Here is a 24146-nt window from a genome sequence, read left to right on the forward strand (position 1 = left end):
GGGTCATTGGGGTCATTGGGGACATCTGAGACATTGGGGACATTGGGGACATGGTACAGATGAGAACACCCATGGATTTTGAATGTGAATATGAAAAATGTACATCTATTTTACAATTGGTCTATAAGTTAACAGAATTCCAAAATGTTAACAAAATGAAACTCATCCATCCATCCATTCATTCCTGTATAATGCAGCAGTCTAACACAGGGCAAAATGCACACACACACACACACACACACACACACACACACACACACACACACTAATACATTCATTCATACCTGGATAATTTATGCTGCATGAAACATACCTCAGAAGTGGGAAGTAGGAACTTGTAATTATTTTTGACCTCATGTGCTTTCGAGTTACAAAGACCACATGGATGCCTCCATGTTTGGCTTCTCTCTCTCTCTGTCTCTCTCTCTCTCTTGCTCTCTTTTAGCAACAAGCTAGTCAGCTAACTATGAGGAATTATGTATATTTTCCTCCTCAAAACAGCAAATTGGACAGATTTAAGAAGCAAATATGTCTGGATGCTGATCTAAAGCAATTAATTGTATATACAGAATATGTCATTTAAATATGAGGTGCTACTCTATTTTTACTGTTCAGGCTGTTCTTGTTCATGTCGATTTGCTCAGGATTGAGGAAACTGTCCAGAGTTCCTGAGTTGAGCGGGGAATTTTTCTTTGGTTTTTCCTAGTCGGAGATCGGAAACAACTTGTTACAACCTTGGTCCCAGAATGAGAAACTCCGCACAGACCGTAACCTGAGCTGAGGATCGAACTAGGAGCTGTGAGGCAGCAACTCTACCCACTGCTGTGCCACCGGGAACATTCATGAAGATTGAGTTTCTTTTTTCTTGTTTATTTTCTTATTTATTAACATAGCTTAAGGCTGAGTCTTGCTAAAGCCACAGCATGCTGATTTAGTTTCGCAATTCCCTCATTTTACACACACGCAAACGCACACATACACCCACACACACACACACACACACACACACACACACACACACTATTGCCATCAGGGTCACCTATGCAGGTATGTTCATGCTGCACTGGTTTCACTGTGTGTAAGGCCTAGGGGTATAGTGCATACAAACTTACTGGCTTAGTGTGTCCTGACTGATCCAGTCAATCAAACAATCAACTGAATGATCAAACCACCCCCTGGGTAAACTCTAGCCCCCCCCCCCCCCCTCCCCCTTCACTAGCAGGTTAGTTTTACAGATTATCTAGTGCACTACTCCTTTTTTGTCCCTTTCTGGATGAATCATTCATATCAGCCCTCATTCCCTCCCTCATCTCATTGACCTGACACAGGGACAGTCTGCCTGCCCTGTGATTCACTCCATCCCATCTCATTAAATCACTCCCTAAGCAAGAAGTGTGGAGGAGAGAGTGAATGTATATGAGCATTATTAACGTGTCATTAACTCAGTCCAGTCTTTCTCAGGCCTAGTTCACACGAACACTGCTAAATTTGACAATGCATCTTTTCTTATTCATTTTTGCCTTTCCTGCCAGACTAAAAACCAAAGCATTTTTGACCACCGGGAATGCACTGATGTGTGATTGCAACATGATGTCTACAACTCCAAGGTGGTGGATGCTGGGTTTTTTTTGTGCTTGTGTGTTAGGTAATTTAATTTCATGTTTGACTGCTTTGTATCGTATACAAGCGATGCTGGGGCGTTCATGTCAAAACAAATGAAAATCTTGGAAATGATGTAAAGGTCATTGGGCAGAAATCCAGTGTGCATGCCCATCATGTCATTTTCATTATCATTTTCACATTTCATTCTGGAATGATAAGCTTTTTGGAAATGAAAAAAAATAAACAAACAAACAAAAATCAATATTAGTGGGGACTAGGTTTCATTCTCTGTCTCACTCTGCCTGAGTTTTTCCCTATTCAGCCAGGTTGGGACATGTTCAAGCCCCTTACCGCTCTGTGATCATGTTTATATGCACACAGTGTCCGGGTTTAGGTCTATTATTACTAGTTATAAGCCCCAAAATACTCTTTAAAACTATTTGGAATGGGTAATGAACCCCAAGCAAAATACACTCTTTGTCACTTTTTCCCTTTCTTTATCATTAAAGACGCCATACTCCATCTGGTAAATATGTGGTCAGTATCCTTTACACCATCTCACTTATTAATCCTCCTGTTATGTGTCATCAGGGGTTACGGTAATCACTGTCGTCCTCGTCCAACACCCCCCCATCACACCTGCATGCTGGGCTTGCTCAGGTCCCCGTTACCATGGCTACTCCCAGCGTTGCGGATGGGCACGTTCTCATCATCCCCGCTGTCCAGCTCCTCGCTCTTCCTCTTGCTGTAGCGTTCATAGAGCACCATGAGCACACCCATCACCCAGGCTGAAACGGTGCCTGCTGAGAAGATGACGAAGCCAATGGCAATGAAGAACAGGTAGTCCCAGTAGCCTAGGCCCTGGTGGCATTCAGAGCGCAGCTGCATGCCCACCTCAGCCAGGCGACGGCCGCGCATCTCCGCCGGACTCTGGCACACCGTTTGACCTTCATCTACAGGAGAGGTCATAAACAAAGGATCAATATTTTGAGCTTGCAAAAAGATACATGTACTAAAATGTGCACTTAAATAAATTAAATAGGTGCAAATGTAACACATGTGCGAATTAACTTGTGACAATATATTAAATACATTGAAATAATTTTTTGAAAATGAAATTGTAGAACTTTGCACAAATGATTTTCAATGATTTTCAATTTAAAACATAATTTTACAACATTTTTATAAAAAAAATAATAATATAACAATTTTATAACATTCGCTAAGTGCTTTTCAGTTCAGGTGTGAACATTCTTTTTTTTACAAGGTAAATTGCTTGACCTTCCCAGGAAGAATGATGGGAAAGCAGGTCTGAAGGCAGGGATTTCTGTCTTGGTGTGACTAATTTCTTAATATCTGCTTTTTAGACTGAAATCTCTTAAGTGCTTTCCACTTAACAGATAAGAGACAAGAGAGACAACTTGCACAACTGTGTTTTTCTTCATCCTGCCAGACATTGCTTATATTGCTACTAAACAGATTACTGCATGTATTTGCCTCTTAATGCATTTCTGCCTTCTTTTTCTCCTTTTTTCTTTCCTACACCCACCCACACATGTACACACACACACACACACACACACATGCACACACACACACACGCACACACAAACACAAACGCATATACACACACTAAAGCCCTGTGCCCCTGCCCCAGAGGAGTATACAGGTCAGTAACCATCATCCCTATCTCAGAGCCAGAGTGCAGCCCAGCAGTAGCCTGTCAACTCTACATTGCGCTTTGACAGAGAGATCCAGCGTGCACACACACACACACACACACACACACATTAATATGCACTTTTCTTTTTTTCTATTTTTCACATAGACGTTAATGGATGATCTGCTCTGGTGATGACAGGGCCATCTCCTTGATGCATTACTATAATAAATTGTGCTAATCAAATGACGCTCACTTTGCAATAAAGCATAAAGAAATGAGAAAAAAAGAGAGAGGGACATTGCCAGTGTGACAGAGAGATATGGCTGATGAATAATCTATGGGTCACACTGTCTGGCCAGCCTTGAGGCTGAGGTAAGACTGTTATGTTATATGGGAATCATGTCTGAGGCTTTCTGCACCCTGCCACTGCAGCAGAATGAAACACAGTTTCTAAATACTGTTCTGATATTGAATTTTAATGTAATCTAAAAATAGATTAGACAACGCCTCAGCACTGAGGGCTAGTCAAGCCCCGTGAATGCTCAGGTTGCATTACAGAATAAAGTGGATGTATACTTTGAGTATATTTATTACACTTAAAATGTTTTATATAGCAGAGTAAAATGTGTGAAGATGTCATTTTAATTTGGCTCCAGTTTAATGTGGGATTCACGATGAAGTGCATGATAGTGTGTTAGTTAAGAGCAAATGCCAGGGTCTTTATTTACAGAACACTCTGAAAGTATTGGAAGAGCAAGGCCAGTTCTGTTTTTTGTGCTATACACTGAAGACATTCGGGTTTGAGATCAGACATTGAATATGAGACGATAGATCAGAATTTCATCTTTCATTTCCTGTCATTTACATCTAGATGTGTTAAACAACTTAGAACATGGCACCTTTGGAGGCAGACCACTCAACTTTTAGGTGAGCAAAAGTATAGGAACAGATAGTCTTAAAGTACATGTAAGTAAATTACACTTAATGCATATCCAGTGCTTACAATAATTGTTTATTCATTGTTTGTTCATTGTTTCTCCACACTTCAGGCCTTTCCATCACTTTGGTAGAGGTTAATCTTGGTTCCAGGACTTTTGTGGCTCGTCTCTGTATTTCTTTGCAAATTTCAGTCTGGCTTTCTGATGATGACTGGTTTCCATCTTGTGGTTTTGGCCTATATAATTTTGCTCTCAAAGTCTTCTTCAAACAGTGGATTGTGAGACCTTCACCCCTGCCCTGTGGAGGTTGTTGGTGATGTCACTGACTGTTGTTTCTGGGTTTTTCTTCACAGCTCTCACAATGTTTCTGTCATCAACTGTTGTTGTTTTCCTTGGCTGACTTGTTCCATGTCTGGTTTTCAGGACATTCCAAATTATTGTATTGGTTATGCCCAGTGTTTGTGCAATGCCTCTGATAGATTTTCCCTCTTTTCTCAGCTTCACAATGGCTTACTTTTCTCCCATAGACAGCTCTCTGGTCTTCATGTTGGTTTATCCTTTTTAACAACAAATGCTGTCTTCACAGGCAAAGCCCAGGGCTCAAACCAAGAATAGACATTCAGTGCTATTAATTGTTTAAACAATTTAACAGGACACACCTGGGTAACAAGAAACACCTGTCAGTCACATTCCAATAGTTTTCATGACTTGAACAATGAGTGGGATCAAACAAATTTGCCATGTTCTAAGTTGTTTAACACACAAATAAATATCAGGAAATGAAAGCTGAAATGCTGAGCTATTTTTTCATATTCAACTTTTGATCTCAAACTGAAATGTCTTCAGTGTATAGCAAAAACAATAGAATTTTCCTTGTCATTCCAATACTTTTGGAGGAGACTGTATATATCTATTTATTGATTGATTTTACACTTCTTTAGTCTATTAAGATCTATACTCACCCTCCACTTTATTAGAAACACCTGTACATCTGCACATTTATGCAGTTATCTAATCAGCCAATCATGTGGTGGCAGCACAATGCATAAAATCATGCCGATCAAGAGCTTCAGTTAATGTTCACATCAAACATCAGAATGAAAAACAAATGTGATCTCTGTGACTTTAACTGTGGCATGGGTGTTGGTACCAGATAGGTTGGGTTTGAGTATTTCAGAAACTGCTGATCTCCTGGGAATTTCATACACAACAGTCTCTAGAGTTTACACAGAATGATGTGAAAAACAAAAAACAATGAGCAAGCGACAGTTCTGTGGGTGGAAATGCCTCGTTGATAAGAAAGGTCAAAGGAAAATGACCAGATTGGTTCGAGCTGCCAGGAAGGATATAATAACTCAAATAATCACTCTTTACAACCATGGTGAGCAGAAACTCATCCACCTAGAGGTGGATGAGCTACAACAGCAGAAGACCAAATTGAACTCTACTCCTGTCAGCCAAGAACAAGGAACAAGGAACAAGGACAGGACAGCTGTAGCTCAGGTGGTAGGGTTGTCGGTTTGATTCCTGGCCCACATGACATCACATGCTGAAGTGACCTAGGGCAAGACACTGAACACTGAATACCTTGCGTGAGTGTGTGTGTGAATGAGAACCAGCGTAAAGCGCTTAGGAACCGCTAAGGTTAATAAAGCGCTATAGAAGTGCAGACCATTTACCATGCAGACCAAGAATAAGAATCTGACGCTATCATGGGCATCTGCACTCACCCAAACTGGACAGTTGAAGATTAGATTAGAAGAAGAATGCCGGTTATTAACATAGACCATTCATTCATAGAGACCACAACATGTTTTTTTACAGCCAGCTTTAAGAGCAGGCTGGCTTTTAGGGGCTTGGTAGAGTATTTAATATTACATTAATATGCCAAAGGTTCAAGCCCAAGGCTTATGTGAACTCCCTTCCCAATATATAAAAGGGGAGAAATTCATTTCCTCTCTTTCAGACTGCTCCACTTGTTCTGTGCCAGCATCAGTGCAATGATTTGGATGCACATTTTGCAATGGCAGGGTTTCAGATTATAAGTCTGCATGCATAGATGAGGTAAGGTTTAGGGCTGAATCGTCTATGTGGGGTAACAGCACTGGCAGTGAGGATGGCTCTCAGTAGCAGGAGGTTCAACATCACTGAGCTCAGAAATACAGGAGGAAGCAGACACAAAGAGATTAGGAGATCACTGAAGGTGACCCTCAACAGTTAGGCTCTGAGAAAGAACACACACACACACACACAAACACACACACACACACATACACACACGCACACACACACACAAATTTACCTGGGGTTGGTATTATCAGAATTATAATTAAAGTCCAAATGCAGTGTTACATATTGTAAAATTGTCACTCAGGTAATTTGCATAATCTGAATGGTGCACCCAAAAAATTTACTTAAGCAGGCATGTAACCCATTTGTGAATACGTGTAACTTCCCTAGCATAAATATTGATGTATGTCTTGGACTTAAGTCTGAATATGACCCATAATGTGCACTATACTTTCCTACTCAAACTTTAGTAGTTAAGTAGTACGCATAGTACGCCATTTGGAACACAGATATGAACATCCCACAGTTTAAATAAACAATTGATTTTATGCTTTTAAGAGAATAATTATTCACGAAACCTCTCTAATGTTAAAGCTCAGCATTACAGTAACTGTATGCAATTAAATGAGAAATATACTGAAAGATTTGTCAAACAATTTAACCAAAAGGAGTTCAAATTGAACTGAGGATTTGAAGGTTAAGGTCCTAACCTGCCAATAAGCTGCCCAGTGCCTTACCCACCAAATGACTATTGCCCATACACATTATTAGGAATGTTTAGTTTTGAAACTAAATACTTAATTAATTATTTCATTCATTCATTCACTCAATAACCACCTTATCCCGGTATGTTTATGGGAGGTGGGAGGAAACTAGAGAATCTGGAGGAAACCCATGCACACAGAGGGTGAACATAGTGTCTTTAAAATAAATAAATAAATAAAAACGACTCTTACAAGGTTTATCTCCCACATTTTACTACATTAACATCATCAAACCTGATCTCAAAACTAAGGTACAATGTAAAGTGCTTTTCAGTGCACTACACACACAAATACAGGATTCAACAAGCTTCAAGTGTTTCATCTGTATCTCTCTCTCTCTCTCTCTCTCTCGCTCTCACACACACACACACACACCACTCAACAACCCACACACCATCTACTTCCCGAGGACACAGTATAACCAAAAGAAACATGGCCACTATAATGTGATGTTGCATATCACATTATTACAAAGCAGCCTACATCACATGCGCCAATAAAGTAACTCAGACAATACTCGAAATTAAATTTATGCTCGAGCTCCCACCAAGCAGTCTGACTACCACAGCTGCAATATTATTTGCCAATACCATGTCATCTGAGGAGGTATCTTGTAAGAAATCTATGTAACAGAAAGTGCTGATGAAAGACATGTTTTTAACCATTGTGCGTCATTATGGACATTTCTGTCTTTTTCATTCTAATGCACACGGCATAAATTTTGCAAAAAGGTGTGTATTTTTATTGGAATTTTAATATTTCACCGTCATTTGCTTTCAAAAATTTATTTTAAACTAGATACACAAAATAGTTATACTCAGGACCATAAGGACAAAAATGTCTCCCTTGACACCCATTCAAACTGCAATATTTTATTCATGTGACATTTAAGCATAACATCATGCATTCTGTGTTAATAAGCTTGTATTTTGTTGAAAAGGTTTCAAAACATTGAATTTATTTTTTTTTATTCTGAAATGTGTATTATTTTCCTCAGGTTTAGCCTCTGAGGAAAATCCACACTTTTCCTTTTTCTGATTCTGCTGTATTATAGAGTACTGCAGACCAACTGAATAAATGACACAGTTATAATTGTGTGGGTGTGTTTGTATGGATATCAGAGTTGTGGTTTGTATGTGTGTACTGAAATGTGTGTGTGTGTGTGTGTGTGTGTGCATGTGTGTGTATGAGAACACTATGTCACAATTTCAAGGTGGAGACGGATGCAAGCGCAGATTTACTTTAAATAAAGTTCAAAAGAAAACAAGATCTATGGAACTTGCTGCAAGGTACAAGGATAAAGAAACCAAAAACAAGCAAGAGCATAACATGACAAAGAAAGACAAACGTAAGCCAAAGAGTAAACTGCAAACTGTGGCTATGTACACATGAGTGCTCGTTAACAAGAACATGATTCAGGTGCAGGTGGTCATGTGACTGTGATGCAGTGAGCTGCAGTGTCTGCTGGGAACTGTAGTTCAGAGTTCCTTCTCCGATATACATGGACATTGAAAGAAAGAAATGATATTGTACTGGAAATCACAAAATCCCACTCCATGTATACGAGTCAAAGAAGGTTACTGAGCTTTGAAGATTTTTGCATTAATGTAAAGAAACCAGCGTTTAAAGGGTTACAATTCTGAAAATAAATGAATGTTTGATAATTATGATCAGAACTGATGCTGGTGAAAAACTGAAGTCAGTGAAAATGGAAAAACTATTAATATATAAAAAATTTTGGGACATGGACATTTTTGTCCTCTATGGACCTATGTGTAACATTTTTAATTGACACACAAGGGATTAAACTGACAGTGGAAATTAATCATGCACAAAACTTTGTGGAGGAGTCAGCACCATGTCAGCTTCATTTGGACAGATGTTTCAGGTACAAAACCAAAAACGGACAGGGGGGTCAAAACGTAACGTTCCAACTATTATGGTTAGGGATTCAAAATCTGTGTGGACCCTGGATGGAGATTCTTTTACACACTGTCCATGTTCTGATGCAAACAGATGAACCTGGATAGAAGGTGAACCGAGTTTAGCATGATGTCCTGCTTGGATTTTTTAACTACTGAAATTAAGAATTCACAGTGTGGGGTTGCTTCAGGCTACGCTGGCATTAACTTCAACATTAATGCCAACACTCCTGTGGGGTATGCCACCTTAAAATGTCCAGTCAGCTTACCTCAGCTTACCTGTGCACTGCCTCAGCCAGCAGAGTCGCGAAAACCATATGAGAGAACTATCACCATGTGAGAAACCCCCTGCTCGTATATTTTCCCTTATGCACACATGAAATTCTTATTTTGGCTCATATTTTCAGGTAAACAGCATATTTTTGCAACAACCTTCACAGTGTTGCAATGTTGAATTGAAGCCTTTTATTTAAAGCTACAGAGTGTAGGATTGAAAAAATAAGACGGTACAATAAGATATTCCTGCGGTGCTGAGTCGTCCTAACAATCATATAATAATAAGTCCCGTTGGGTTTGTGATGAGGTGTTTGGGTGTTCCTCTCCTTTCTTCCTCGTGTCATCTCAAGTGGTTTTTCCTTTCCATTGTCGCTTGTTCATTAGGGAGCTGAATATATCTGTACATCAGAATTCCTTTAAAGCTGCTTTGTGGTAATACCTATACTATTAATACTATTTGTGCTACACAAATAAAAGTAATGTCGTTTGGGACACAATGTTGAAATTACTGTGCGCACTGGAGGAAGAATGCAGCACATTATGAGTAGCTTGCAGTTGCATTTGTTGCATTTGTTTTTACCTGAGAGAAATGATCATTACAATTTAACATACCAAATCAATTGCAATTTTGTTTTCTTAATGCTTCAGTACTTTCCAGCATTTTCTTTATTGTATTGATAAAATAAAATTCAGTCTGCCTCACAGTTGCCTAAGTTTTCTTAAGAAGTAGTTCAGTCTGTACTTAGAGTAGGTCAATGTCTACTGCTATATTAATAGCATGAACTTTTAAAGTACAGTGTAACAACAGCACCAGGGTTGGATTTAGGGGGGTTGCTAGGTTGGGTTACACGCCCTGAAATTCTCCCTAACACTCACCTGAGGACTTTTTTTCACCCCATTATCAAGTACGTTAATTATTCACATGTCAAGCTCAAGGCCTACGATCCAAATACGTCATTCGTTAATGAATAAATGCACTCAAAAAATTATTTTTAAAAACCCAACTTTAATCAGTATAATAATCATCATCACGATTCCCACCGTGGCCATGTGTGTGCGGAGTTTGCATGTTCTCCCCGTGCTGCGGGGGTTTCCTCCGGGTACTCCGGTTTCCTCCCCGAGTCCAAAGACATACATGGTAGGCTGATTGGCGTGTCTAAAGTGTCTGTAGTGTATGAATGGGTGTGTGAATGTGTATGTGTTTGTGCTCTGCGATGGATTGGCACCCTGTCCATGGTGTACCCCGCCTCGTGCCCGATGCTCCCTGGGATAGGCTCCAGGTTTCCCCGTGACCCTGAAAAGGATTAAGTGGTATAGAAGATGGATGGATGGATGGATAATCATCATCATCTAATAGTGAATATACAGTGAATAGAATTCTTTTAGTTCTTCTTTTCAGAGCCTAAGTTACTGATGTTAATTGATAGAACTTTAATAAGTTTTTTTTATTTATTTTAAATCAACAAACAGCCTTAGATTATGGTACTTTGGAGTCTCACAAAAATACTGATGTTGCTCAGGCAGAATTTGAGTTTGACACACATGGTCGAAAATAAATAAATAAATAAATACATACATATATACATACATTTTCCATAGCGCTTATCCACAACAGGATCACGGGGAGTACCAGCGACCCCAGGGCACAATTCAGGGAAACCCTGGACAGGGTACCAACCCATCGCAGGGAAAAATTGCACACACATTCACACACTATGCACAATTTGGAAATGCCATGTACAACTTACAATGCATGTCTTTGGACTAGGGGAGGAAACCTCCCAAGTACAGGAAGAACATGCAAACTCTCACAGGGCAGATGCGGGAATCAACCCCCCGAACCCCAGAGGTGTCTGTAAGATAGCATTGAGCTACAGGAACATTATCCCTCCGTCACTGTGGATAGCTGTGCAGAAACAAAAAGTCAAATCAAATTTAAATAAAACAAAGGCAGAGAGTCTGCACTTCTCCATTATAATACAAATATATTTCATTGGAAAGCATGATTGTAAAAGATGCCCAGTGGATATTCTGACTGCAACCCCAATCAACATAGGATAAATCCGGACCTGAACACCACGATTATTAACATTTCTAACACGCACCGTGCTTGTTGTCAGTAAAATTATAGCTAATCCAGCTGGAATAGGGTTGGGGGCTGCAATACTCACTGCTGGCATGAATCGTACTCTGTAGCCTAATTAGAATGATGAGGAGTTGTAAATGGCTCATATTCTTCATGTTCTAAACAGAGCCGTGCATATCTCCCTATCAGAAACCCATGCACACACAGACAGACAGTCACAACAAGCGATAAACAAAGCAAGTGTAGTCTACTTCATCCATCCTCCTTCATCCAAAGAACACAGTCCACAGATGGCTCACTGTCTAAGAAAGGCTCAGGTCTGACAGATTTCTCTCTTTTTTCTATTTTTCCTGTTTTCTTTCCTACACCACAACACCTGCTCCTAGAATAATCTAACATCTGACATCAAATCCTAATTATCCCGCAAACCATGTGCTGCTGTAGTTTCTCAATGACCTTATTTGAATCTTCTGTTACTACTATATCTCGGCAGTTTCATATTACAAAGAAGCTTGTCACAATATGGGTTTTGTAGCACTGACAGGTTTATATAATCCCACCTGGGCAGTTTAGTGGATTTCCACATGACTCAGGAGTAAAAGCCGTGTCTAATAGTGCTGTTGGGCAACATTGACCCTTGCTTCCATTTAAACACACTTCTCAAACTAAAACATTACGACAGGGAATATAAAGGAACACAAAAAGCACTGCGGTCTCCTTGCTTTTTTTGATTACTTGGAACAATAAATTCTCTTTATAAATTAAACTACTCCTTTGTGCTTTGAAGCTGTTAAAAACAACTGTGCAAGCAGAAAATGTTAAATTACTCTTGGGGTAAATAGGGTAACCAACCCTGTAAACGAGTCTTTCCCAATTCAGCTTAAGTTCTGTAAACTCCGGGGTGAATAAGTGCCAGATGATTTAGAAAGCTGTTGTGTTTTCAGAATAGTATACACACACACACACACCCACCCACCCACCCACACACACACACACACACACACACACACATACATACACATACACACACACACACATACAGAGTGAAGTAGCCTAGGGGCTTGTATCAGTACTGCTGAGTTGGCAGTAGAGTGACTGCTCCATCACACTGTTAATGAACACAAATGCAGCTTTGCAGCAACCAACCTAAAGAATTTACGTTTAGGCCTTGCCTAGTCTTGTTTTTCATTTCTCTGGTTTTAATCTAAGGATCCTAAAGTTAAAAATGTCCCGTGTTATCTATGTCTGCTTGTGTTTGAACCCATTCCATGAACAGATGCTCAGGGAAGCTTAAATAAGCAGAATATGCATGTGAAATGCATACATTCTTTACAACAACTCCTTCTAAATGTTAGACATCAGTGTGCGTGGAGCCTGGAACCTAGCCCATGGAACTCGGGGCACAAGCCGGGGGACACACTAGATGGGGTGCCAACCCATCGCAGGGCACAATCAAACACACACACAACGGACAATTTGGAAATGCCAATCAACCTAGAATGCATGTCTTTGGACTGGGGACGAAACTGGAGTACCTGGAGGAAACCTCTGAAGCACGGGGAGAACATGCATACTAAATAAAATAAATAAATAGTGAGTACAGATTAATACCGAATGCCTCCATTTTTGCCTTTCACATCCTAATGAAAAGATGGGGGTGCTGACACTTTTTCCTCATAAGTTATTACCAAGAAAAATACAAGATGTTAAAAATAGCCTAAATATGAAATGCACACACTGCATTGAAGTGAAGTAAGAGAAGGAAGGAGATGAAAGGAGTCTATCGGCAGTTTTGGATGACAGGCTTCCTGTTGCTCCACCCGTAGTCACAAGTTGTTATATAGCTATCCCCGAGCTGCACATGAGGTCTGACGTGTACATGGTGGGAAGAAGAAAGGAGGAACGATGGCCATATGATGACGGGATGCTCATAAGGTCCCTTTGTGACTTCGTCTCGTCCTGCATGTGCATTCATGCCATAAAGTAAGGACGAGTGAAATAAAACTCCTATTACAGCATCCTGCCAATTTTCTGCTGCATTATTTGTCATAAACAGCCCCATCTATCCATCCATCTTATTCCTATAAACCCAAATCTCTCTCTCTCTCTGTCTCTCTGTCTCTCTGTGTGTGAAGCAATGTGTCTCATTTTCTTGCATTGTCTCTAATTTTAGTTGTTAACCCTCAGGGCTGAGACGAAACAGCAGGGCTACCAGCCTCCCTCTGAAGACTCTAATTATGTCATTTCTTATGTTCATTTTTAAGAAGATAAAAAGGTAAGAGTTGGGAGATTTCAGCTCTACTTCATCTCTGCATAACAATGAGGATGAAATGGGAGACAGACAGCAGCGCATTGGAGAGAATTACTGCACAGGGCTTTTACGCTGAGCTCAGCTTGTATGGTGAACTCTTCTATGCAGTGTCTCCCTTTCTGCAATCCATTTCAGTGGTTTACTGTACTCTCTGTACTTTCTGGCAGATCTACTGGAGGGGAGGCATGTAGCAGCTGCCACCTCCTCCATGGTGCTTACCACCCTAACTACCAGCCCACTTCCATAGCCCCTAAAATATGTGGCATATTTTATTAAAAACAAAATGATTATACTGCCAAAAATCCTCAAACGGAGATAAGAACTGTAAGAAAAATCCATTATTCATGTGCAGATTTAGCTTTCTGTCTAGTTAATGCTTTAGTTAGAATGTTTAAGACGGATGACTGATGATACTGAAGCGAAAAGGTACGAACTAAAAGCATGCTTCAACTCTTTCACATTCTTCTACCAGAGAGTGAACACAGACTCAATTATTGTCTGTCCTCCAAGCACGAATAATTCCATTTCAGTGCTGCAAGAGCTACATTGAAGCTGCATTGATCCAATTGAAAAAAGTAACCTGCGACAACCCAAAATACAGTCCAGAGATCATTTTATTTATTAAAGGAGAAAAGTTATCCAAACCTAACCTACCCTATGTGAAAATGTAACTGCCCCCTCAGTGATTCAATCACCCATTAGGGTCTTAGACTAGACACTCCCAGGCTTGATTACTGCCAGCCCTGTTGGATCTAAACACCACTTAAATAGAACCTTTCCAGCAATGTAAAGTAAGCTAAAAGGTCTCAACATGCAGCACACTATGATGCAACCAAAGGGAAATCTGTAAGAGATGAGAAAGAACATAGAGAAAACTTAGAACAGTGGTGAATCTTCCCAGAAATGGTTGGTCTACCAAAATTCCTCCAAGAGCATGTTGTCTTCACAGTCACCAAAAAAAGTCATAAAAGAACCCAGACAAACAGGAACTGCAAACCTCACTGGTCTAAGATAATCTCAGCGTTCATGATTCCACCATCCATCAGAAAGAGACTGCGTATAAAAATAGTATGCACGGGAGATTTGCAAGGTGATTGAGACCACTGCTAAAGGTTATAAAGGTTCGTCTTGCCCCCACCAGAAACACCTTGATGACGCCTAAACCTCTTGGGATAATGTTCCGTGGACTGATGGGTCAAAAGTGGAATTTCAGGGCCTGGGCAACTTGCCATAATTGAAAACCATAAACCATGTATTCTTCTCTCTTCCAGAAAATCCTGAAGGAGAATATCCGGTCATCAGTCTATAATCTGAAGCTAAAGTGCATTTGGGTTACGCAGCAAGACAATGATCCAAAGCACAAGAGCAAGAGTAAGTCCACTTCTGAATTAAGGTTCTGGAGTGGCCTGACTCGTACCCCATTGCAATGCTGTAGCAGGACCTTAAACAGGAAATTCATGCTCAAAATCCCTCTAACATGACTGAAATAAAGTAATTTTGTAAATTAAATGACCTGTGTTTTGTGTTTCCCCGTATTCTCCTTGCTCTATATGACATTTTGTATGAAGATTGGAAACCATTTAGTGTGACAAATGTGCAAAAGTAGACAAAATCAGGATGGGGAAAACACTTTTTCATGGCACTGTATCTAATCAGCCAATCACGTGGCAGCAGTGGGGGGGGGCATCCAGTGAGCAGCAGATCTGCAGGCAGAAATGCCTCGTTGGTGTGTGAAGCCAGCGGAGAATGGCTAGTCTGGTTTAAGCTAAGAGGAAGTCTACAGTAATTCAAATAACCACTCTTTACAACCGTGAGCATAAAAGCATCTCAGAATGTAAAACAGATCGAACCTTAAAGTGGATGGGCTTCAACAGCAGAAAATGTTTCAATCCTGTCAGCCAAGAACCGGACTCTGATGCTACAGTGGGCACAAACAAAACTGACTGGACAGGTGAAGATTGGAAAAATGTTACCTGGTCTTTAAACCAGATGTCCTTAAACCAGCCTGTCCGGCACCAGCAACCATACCACATATAAACTAGCTGAGATCACATTTTCCCCCGTTCTGATGTTTGATGTGAACATCTTGATCTGTATCCGCATGATTTTATGCACTGCGCTGTTGCCACATGATTGGCTTATTGGATAACTAAATGAATGTACAGGTAATCCTAATAAACTGGCCAGTAAAGGTAAATTCTTGATTAAAGTTTTTGTATACTGCTTTTTAGCAATGTGACTGGACTGCCGGACTGTGCCAGTGTATGTTATTGTATGCTATGTCATTAGCTGTGTCCTAATGTGTTGTACATACAAATATTTGAATATTTGAATAGCAGCACATTCTTCTATTCAAATGGCCTGTGAGAAAGTGACCTTGCTCGGACCGCTTATTTCCTCTTGTGTCCAGCGCCTACTAAATAATGAATTGCCACCAACAAAGCTCCAAAGAGAACGTTCGATCCCAAGGTTACGGAATAAAACCAGAGGTCAACATGCAACTAAATAAAGAAACATCAAAAAGCAACCCAAAATGTGTCAGCAAGTTAAAGAACTTTTTATTATATTGGAGGCAAAAACATGCTACATCTTAATGTTCTGGGCTGGTGACAAGTGAAGTTATTACTACACAGATTACGGTTCCTCTGTGTCTGGTGACCTTCGTCTGGGTCTGCAGGCCATGAGCTGTTGCAGATTACACTCGGGTCATTACCAAACAGCATCTGAGACGCCCCAGACTGCAGTGATGAATGACTCTGTAGTGTTGAACCAAACTCTATTTGGTTTAACAAATAACTAGGCTCTGATGTGAACGCACATCTCAGATAGAGACTTCTTATTGGAAAACAGTCTGCGTCTAAGATATCTGTTTAGATTTTTTTCATTCTTACACAATCATGCTTTCTTTGTCCAACTACCAATTATGGATTCCTGGGCTGGCTGGAAACTAAACATGCTCTGAGGCTCTCCCTCTCTTCATGAATATTCAACCACAGCCCTGTGTCCACCCGCTATTTGGCTCTATGCCTAGAAGCTCCATGCCATACCACTGCCTACCCATAGTGAGACATACAGTACAGTTACAGAACAAGAGCAATGTCATAGTTTGGCTGTAACACTGTTTTCATCTATTTCAGTCCCTCACTCTTACTCACTTTTGCTTTATTTTTTTAAACAGTGCTTTGCTGGAGGGCACAACACTCAACACTTTAGATTCTATCTTCTATTCTATCGCTACTTCTGCCACACAACAGTTGCATACACACATTCTCACACACAGAGTCACACATACACACATCATTTGCTGCATCCCTTGGGAAGACAGTAACACTGAGTCAGTGACTGTTTCCCCACAGCTGACCCATAGATCCAAATAAACAGGGATGACCTGTAGGTCACAACATGATGTCCTCTACATATAGATCAAGATGTCTGACCAGATCACTGTCTTTCAATATTAACCGATTGACCCATATTCCTCACATAAATGACATTTTGGTAATAGACAATCAGTGTAGGTAAGACAACCATCAATCATAGGAAACCTGACCATCACACCGACTATCACACCCATTCCAGGTTTAGTCCAGTTTGCTAATATAATAACCGCCACTCTTCTTTAGATTTTGGGGTGTGGCTGTGGGGATTTGTGTTCATTCATCTACAAGAGCATTAGTGAGGACAGGTACTGATGTGTGAGGAGATCTGGGGTACAGCCAGTGTTCCAGTTCATCCCAAAGGTGTTCAGTGTGGTTGAGGTCAGGACTCTGTGCAGGACACTCAAGATCTTCCACTTCATTGACCTCATTGTGTTCAGGAACTATGTCTTGTGAACTAAGAGGTATTATGCAGAAAACCTGCACAAAACCAGGAGAGAATTTGTTTTTGCATTGCTATCTAAATGCCTTAGAGAGCCGAAGCCAGAGCAGATCTCATTCTGACAGCTGGATGAAAACAGCTTCTTCTGGTGTTCGAGGCAGATGGACGTACCGGTGTCTCTGTCTTTCTAGGTCTCAGACTTTCTCTCTCTCGAGTCTCTTTGCAACAGGCCAAAGCAATAAAGCAGGACAACGGTGCAGCTCTGGACTGCCAGTCTACATTTTATTTTAAGTGCTGACAGAACCTGCAAGGAGTCATCCGAACACCTCCAAACTAACCATGGCCAGACAGACAGCTAATGAAGTTAGAGAATTCATCAATGTTTGCAAATGTATACCAATCAGTGATAAAGTCAATTTATATGAAGATTAATATTAGGGTTAGGTGCTAGATTTGTGTTCACACCTTTCTTTTATGAAACAGATACTGAATAAAATCATCCCCCTTGCTTGCTTGAGCTTGTTCTAATTGTTCCATGAAGTTCAGATAATTATAATTACTGTGGAACATGATAATCGATTTTTAAGGCGTAATTAGGACAAGCTGATCAATTCTCCAACCAAGCCTTTTGTTAAAAATAATTTCAAATCAGTGCTGGTATTCCAAATGTATTTGTTCTAATGAATGTTTTATTAATGTCCTGCAGTAATTCTACTGCTGTAATGAGTTATGTGACCTGCTGACTCTATCCACGTTAACTGATAAGCTGTTGATTCAAGCTGACAGACGACGTGCTTTTTATACTTGAGTGCCTGTCATTTGGGCTGATGATGTGTACCGGGCAATAAATAGACTTGACGGATGAAAAGTATTCCCTCTCAGCTTAGGAATCAAATGGAGTGGAATCTGATTGGTGCAACTCCATTCTGTGTCTGTCAGTTTGATTTGAATCCAAAGGACTAAAGCCAGTTTGGTGCAGGACTAACATTTATTTGGTGATGCAACATTTCCAGCCAATACCTTAGAAACAACTTGACAATAAAGCATTCAGGAGCAACCTATCACTACATCTTTGTGATTCAGTGTCCTAAATTTGCAATCACACCTCACCCTTACAGGTAATGACTCATCCGAAAGAACATGAGGGGAAAAGACAAGATGGGAACTCTCGACTCCACTACCGCAGCCGCAATTCAACAGGATATCTGGAGTGCTACATACAGTGGGCATAAAATTATTGTCCAAAGAGCAATTGATTTTTCTCTCTCATCTGACTCCTTGGATTTGCTTTCATCCTCTCAATATCCAAGGTTTTAAAGATAGGGGTCCTTAAATGAAAGCCATAAATATGAGACAAATCTACAAAAATGTCTACAAAAAACATATATGACGAATCCAAATATTATGTCATCCTTTCATGGATCCTGTAGCTTTAAAAAAAAAAAAGAAGAAGAAAAAAAAAGAGAAGAAGATGAACAAGTCGTTATTTCCAAATATTCCACAAGGAGACTGAAGGTTGTTCTCAATGCCCTCGTCATGAGGCAGAGGCTGTCTAAATCAAACTCCATTAACCAGAGCATCTGGACCGTCCACATGACTCCCCCCTCCGCTCTGTATGCTCCAGCAAGGCTCTGCTATGTAGCATTCACCGCACCAGAGGTCATGAGATACATCATGCTTGCATTAAAATGCATAGCTGCACCTCGACAAGCAGTAAAAAAAAAAAAAAAAAAAAACAACCGAAAAAAAAAAACCTTGAGGCATTTGTCATTGGGTGGATTACTGGTTTAACTATGTATGTAGATTATGTAGCATAGGTGACAATTTTAAAGGACACCTACCCCAGAATATTCTATTATATATATATATATATATATATATATATATATATATATATATATATATATTATAGTGTATTTGCCTGTGCTCAGTTTAGTTTTGAAATTTGTAAGTAAGAAAGAGATTTTCTTATGTGCCTGCCTTCATACATGAGACAAGCAAAGCTATGAAGAGGAATAAGAAGAAACCTTTAAAGCTCACATAAACATTACAGCACAGTGAAATTCTGAAAAAGAAAAATTATGAAAAGAGGCCTCTGTGTTTATGATCACGTGCACACACATACCTTGAACACATTCGGGATAGTCAATCTGTGTGCAAATCTGAAGGCATAGCATCCTAATTCCAAGATGCTAAGAAAAGAAATGTGGGTGTATCCAGCAAAAAAAGGCAAAATCACCCCAAAGCAAGAAGTTTTTCCATGACTCTCATGGCATAACTGACAGGTCATACAGAATAAGCTTGGCTAAGCAACTACAACTGATAAAGACTATTTATATCACATTCAGAGATGCAACCTATTAAACTGAGATCATTTTTTGACTATAAATATCTTGGAATACACTATTTGACACCATCTGGTTTATTCAAGGTCATGAACAAAGAACTGTAAAAACCTAATACACCAAGTGCCATGTTACTGTAAATTATTTTTGTCTTTTTCATATTCTTCATATATGCAAACTTTTGTGCTGAACTGTACAGATTGGCAGACAGACTGATGCAGGAAAAAAACACATCAGTATTTACCATACACACACTGATCAGCCATAACATTAAACCCACTGACAGGTGACGTGAATAACGTTGATTATCTCGTTACACTGGCACCTGTCAAGAATTGGGATAGATTAGGTTGGGATATAACAGTCAGTTCTCAAAGTTGATGTGTTGGAAGCAGGAAAAAAATGGGCAAGCATAAGGATCTGAGTGACTTTGACAAGGACCAAATTGTGATGGCTAGACGACTGGGTCAGAGCATCTCCAAAACAGCAGGTGTTGTGGGGTGTTCCTGGTATGTAGTGGTTAGTACCTACCAAAAGTAGTCCAAGGAAGGAGAACTGGTGAACCGGCGACAGGGTCATTGACTGTCGCTTGTGGATGCTACTTTGGCATGTACCACCTACCTAATCATTATTGCATACCAAGTACACCCCTTCATGGCAGCGGTATTCCCTAATATCAGTGTCCTCTTTCAGCAGGATAATGCTCCCTGTCACACTGCAAAAATTGTTCAGGAACGGTTTGAGGAACATGACCAAGAGTTCAAGGTGTTGACTTGACTCCAAATTCCCCAGATCTCAATCCGATCGAGCATCCGTGGGATGTGCTGGACAAACAAGTCTGATCCTAAAAAAAATCTTTCCACTTAACAATCGGCCAAGATGTTTTTGGTGCCTGACGTTGGTTGCTTCAGTTTTGCACTGGAGCTATAAAAAGAATGAAGCTAAAAAGTGAGGAAGTCTGTCTCACCCCTACAAGGTTTCCATAAATTACCCCCTTGTCATCAATTCACATTTAGTAATATCACAGAAGCATGCTGATGCGTTTAAGACAGCAGCTTTAGGGTAACCTTAAAGTAAGCTATTAAAACAAGTCATTATGTAGTGGACAACCAGAACGCTTTTTTTCCTCTAGTGCAGTTGGAAGAAATTAATTTCAATTCACAACACTCACACAGAAGTGCTAGACATGCTAGATCAATAAAGCAGAGCAAGTGCAATATTATGTAGAAAGTCGATAACATGTCTCTCCAGGAATTTGAGGTTGTTCTGTAAACTGTTTTACTGCAGGTAAGCATGACAGTACACAAACACACACACATGTGAGGCTTTAGTGGGATGGTGTAGCAGATGAGGTCTGATTGGATTACATAATAGAATAGAAATTACACTCTTCATATCCACTTAAAAATGATATAATTAGACCACAGCTCCCCGCAGACACAGCAACACCAAAACGTCACAGCAGTTAATCATGGGAGAGACAGAGAGAGAGAGAGGGAGAGAGAGAGAGAGAATGATGAGCTGAGGAATAGACAAAAATGGACTGTTCTATGGTTTGCTTTCCAGCAATGACAGAATAGTCTGAAATGGTGCTAAATTTATGTCTAAAAACTACACATCACACAATCCAGATCTGGAGGTGCACAGCATTGTACAGCCTATTATTCTACTTAAGAGATATTAATTGTCATCTAATTACCACGGTCTTTGTGAGCTTAATTCAGTGTACATATGTGCAAGGCTGTCACCTTGTTCTGCAGCAGATCTGTAAATGTTCACTAAACATTGGCATAAGGAGTAAAAATTGGCATGAGGTTTCTGCAAGATCATGGATGATGAGAAGTGAATATCCTCAGCCCTTGGGACTCCAGCTCCACTGAGAGTGATACTTGAGATCAAATTAGCCATCTGAATAATGTGATAAAGTGATCTGGGTGTGATAAGTCTGATAAACAGCCAGAGCCTCTCTCAACCCTAATGAGAATTCATTAGCTGATCTCACTTTCCTTGCAGGTATAAACACACACACACACACACACACAGAGGAAAATGACTTAACTGCTTGAGAATTCCATGGCTGACTCAGAGAAACTGGATATACAGGAAAAACTCCCAGTGTTACAGGAACACCTACAGTGTTAATGTATCTGTGTTCAACTGTACTTACATACATACAAACGCATTGCTGATAATTATGTATTCGTACACCACAGTAGACGCAAGACTATTCATTTGTGGGATGCCTGGTTAGAGTGGTAGAAAGGTAGACACAGTGTATCATTTCAGAGTCGCAGTATGCAGTTTGGGAGGTAGCCCAAGCATAATACCCTACAAAGAGCATGTGCATTTGGGCTTAAATTATAAAGACCTGTGGATGTTATCAAATGAATTATGTCATGATATACTTTGAGTATGGTGAATATTGTCAGTACTTTTATAAGTACTGAACAGGCTGACATTTAACAAGCTGATTCCACTGAACATTTTTTTGTTTACCAGCTGCTTGATTTATGCTTGATATATTAGTGATTATTATACAGTATATTTGCCCTATCCTGCATCATTTAGTGTAATGTGCAGTTTGGGACAGATCCTAAGTGTAATATTTACAAAACATAGCATGCTGGTCTGGACATCGCTCTAGTAATGTAGGGTAATAGGCTACTGTTTTTTTTTTTTTTTTTTTTTTTTTTTTTACTATTAGTGCTTAATAAGTGTCCTGCTGAAACCAAATAATAACTATCATAGAATTTGTAATGGTTTTAATGGTTATAATGGGAATAGTATTGGTTTTAATGGAAACTGTAATGGTGCCTGTGGGTCTCTATATACTGGTAATTTGTTGTCTTCTGTTGGTGGCATGTTATGTCTATTGGATTCCATTAAGGACCGATAATGGTAGTGGTTTAATGGTTAACAGCTGGTTTGTAATGGTATTGTAATTTGTAAAGCAGTACTATATAGTGCAAAACACAGAACGCATGTTTGAGCACATGTACACTGTAAAAGAAATGTGAATTTAGTATTAGAAAAGTACTTTTGTATTATTTTTACTAGTAGTAGTTAGAAGAGTGGAGTGAAGTGAGGCAGAAGTGTATGAGTCTATCAGACTGCGCGCATCACTCACCTTGAAACTTGAAGCCCTCGATGTGCACCCACAGGCAGAGGTCCTCAGTGTCGCAGTCGCAGCGCCACGGGTTTCCGCTGAGGCCGAGAGCGCGCAAAGCGGGAAGCGCCACCAGCGTGCTCACGTTGAGCGTCGTCAAGTTGTTGCGGCTCACGTCGAGCACCTGCAGCGCACTGTTTTCAGCGAATGCGTCCGCGTGGATCTCGGACAGGCCCGGGTTGTCCGTGAGGCGCAACATGACGAGGCTGGCGAGCGCGCCGAACGTGCGGTCCTCGATGCGCGCCAGCGCGTTGAACGACAGGTCCAAGTAGGCGAGCTTGCGCAGGTTGCCGAACGTCGACTCTGAGATCTCGGTCAGAGAGTTGTTGCTGCAGTCCAAGTACACCAGGTCGGACAGGTAGTTGAGTTGCAGCGGCGGCAGCTCGCCGATGCGGTTGTCGCTCAGGATGAGCTGGCGTGTAGCAAGCGGCAGGTCCACGGGGAAGACGCTCAGCCTCTGCCCGGCGCACTGCACCACCAGCTGCTCGTCGCACACGCAACGATCCGGGCAGCCGGCGCTCAGAGCCGGTGAGGGCGCCGCGCCCGCCGCCACCATCAGCAGGAAGGCGAGCCGCAGGCACTGAACGCTGGCCTCGGCCAACACACGCATGATAGCGCCGGCCGCCTCATCAAGCGCGTGTGCCCGAGCGCACGCGCATCCTTCATGGAGCCCGCCGGCACGAACGAGGGCACTTTGGGGATTTCACAAGATCAGGCGGGTTACTTTGTGTATTTCGCTACCAGTCCGAGTTCACACGAGCACCTTGTGTGCAGCATCAGCTGCTTAACTGTTGTGGTGTCGCGCGCGCACGCACAAGTCCGCCCTTAATTCCTGAAGTGACCGTGATCCCGAGTAATGTAGTCCGTTTTGCTCAGTCGGATTCACTTGAAAGTCAGATGGCGTCCGCCCTCGCTGCGATGCAATGAGAGGTTTCCCCGAATTATCTTCTGCGTCCTCGGCGATGTCTTCTGTTTCAGGGTCGGATATCCTCAGAGCAGCTCGTGTAGACCGCCACAGGTCAATTGCTCTGAAGTTGCGACTTACCTCTTGTCTCTCTGTATCTGTGTGTGTGTGTGTTTGTGTACTATCCGTGTGTGTGTACTACCCATGCACTGTCAGTGTCAATGTCATGTCCCTTTTATCCGAGTGTATAAAGACCGAACTGGCGCTCTTTGGACACAGC

The 24146-nt window shown here is 40.9% G+C and overlaps 1 protein-coding gene across 1 annotated transcript; it reads right to left on the reverse strand.

The window, feature by feature from the left end:
* Positions 1 to 1228: 1228 nt before the first annotated feature.
* Positions 1229 to 24146, reverse strand: LOC128601385 (leucine-rich repeat-containing protein 52). Its single transcript, XM_053614552.1, has 2 exons — positions 22924 to 24146; positions 1229 to 2555 (listed from the first exon to the last, which is right to left on the reverse strand). The coding sequence occupies exons 1-2, from the start codon at positions 23570 to 23572 to the stop codon at positions 2236 to 2238; spliced, it is 969 nt and encodes a 322-aa protein (XP_053470527.1). The 5' UTR covers positions 23573 to 24146; the 3' UTR covers positions 1229 to 2235.

This window comes from Ictalurus furcatus, chromosome 25 (genome assembly GCF_023375685.1).
Source record: "Ictalurus furcatus strain D&B chromosome 25, Billie_1.0, whole genome shotgun sequence".
Taxonomy (NCBI): Eukaryota; Metazoa; Chordata; class Actinopteri; order Siluriformes; family Ictaluridae; genus Ictalurus; species Ictalurus furcatus.

Excerpts from the sequence above, each read along its gene's own strand:
- LOC128601385 (XM_053614552.1), bottom strand. The coding sequence starts at position 23,572 with ATGCGTGTGTTGGCCGAGGCCAGCGTTCAGTGCCTGCGGCTCGCCTTC. Across the intron at positions 2,556-22,923 it reads CGAGGGCTTCAAGTTTCAAG|ATGAAGGTCAAACGGTGTGC; the intron begins GTGAGTGATGCG and ends CCTCTCCTGTAG.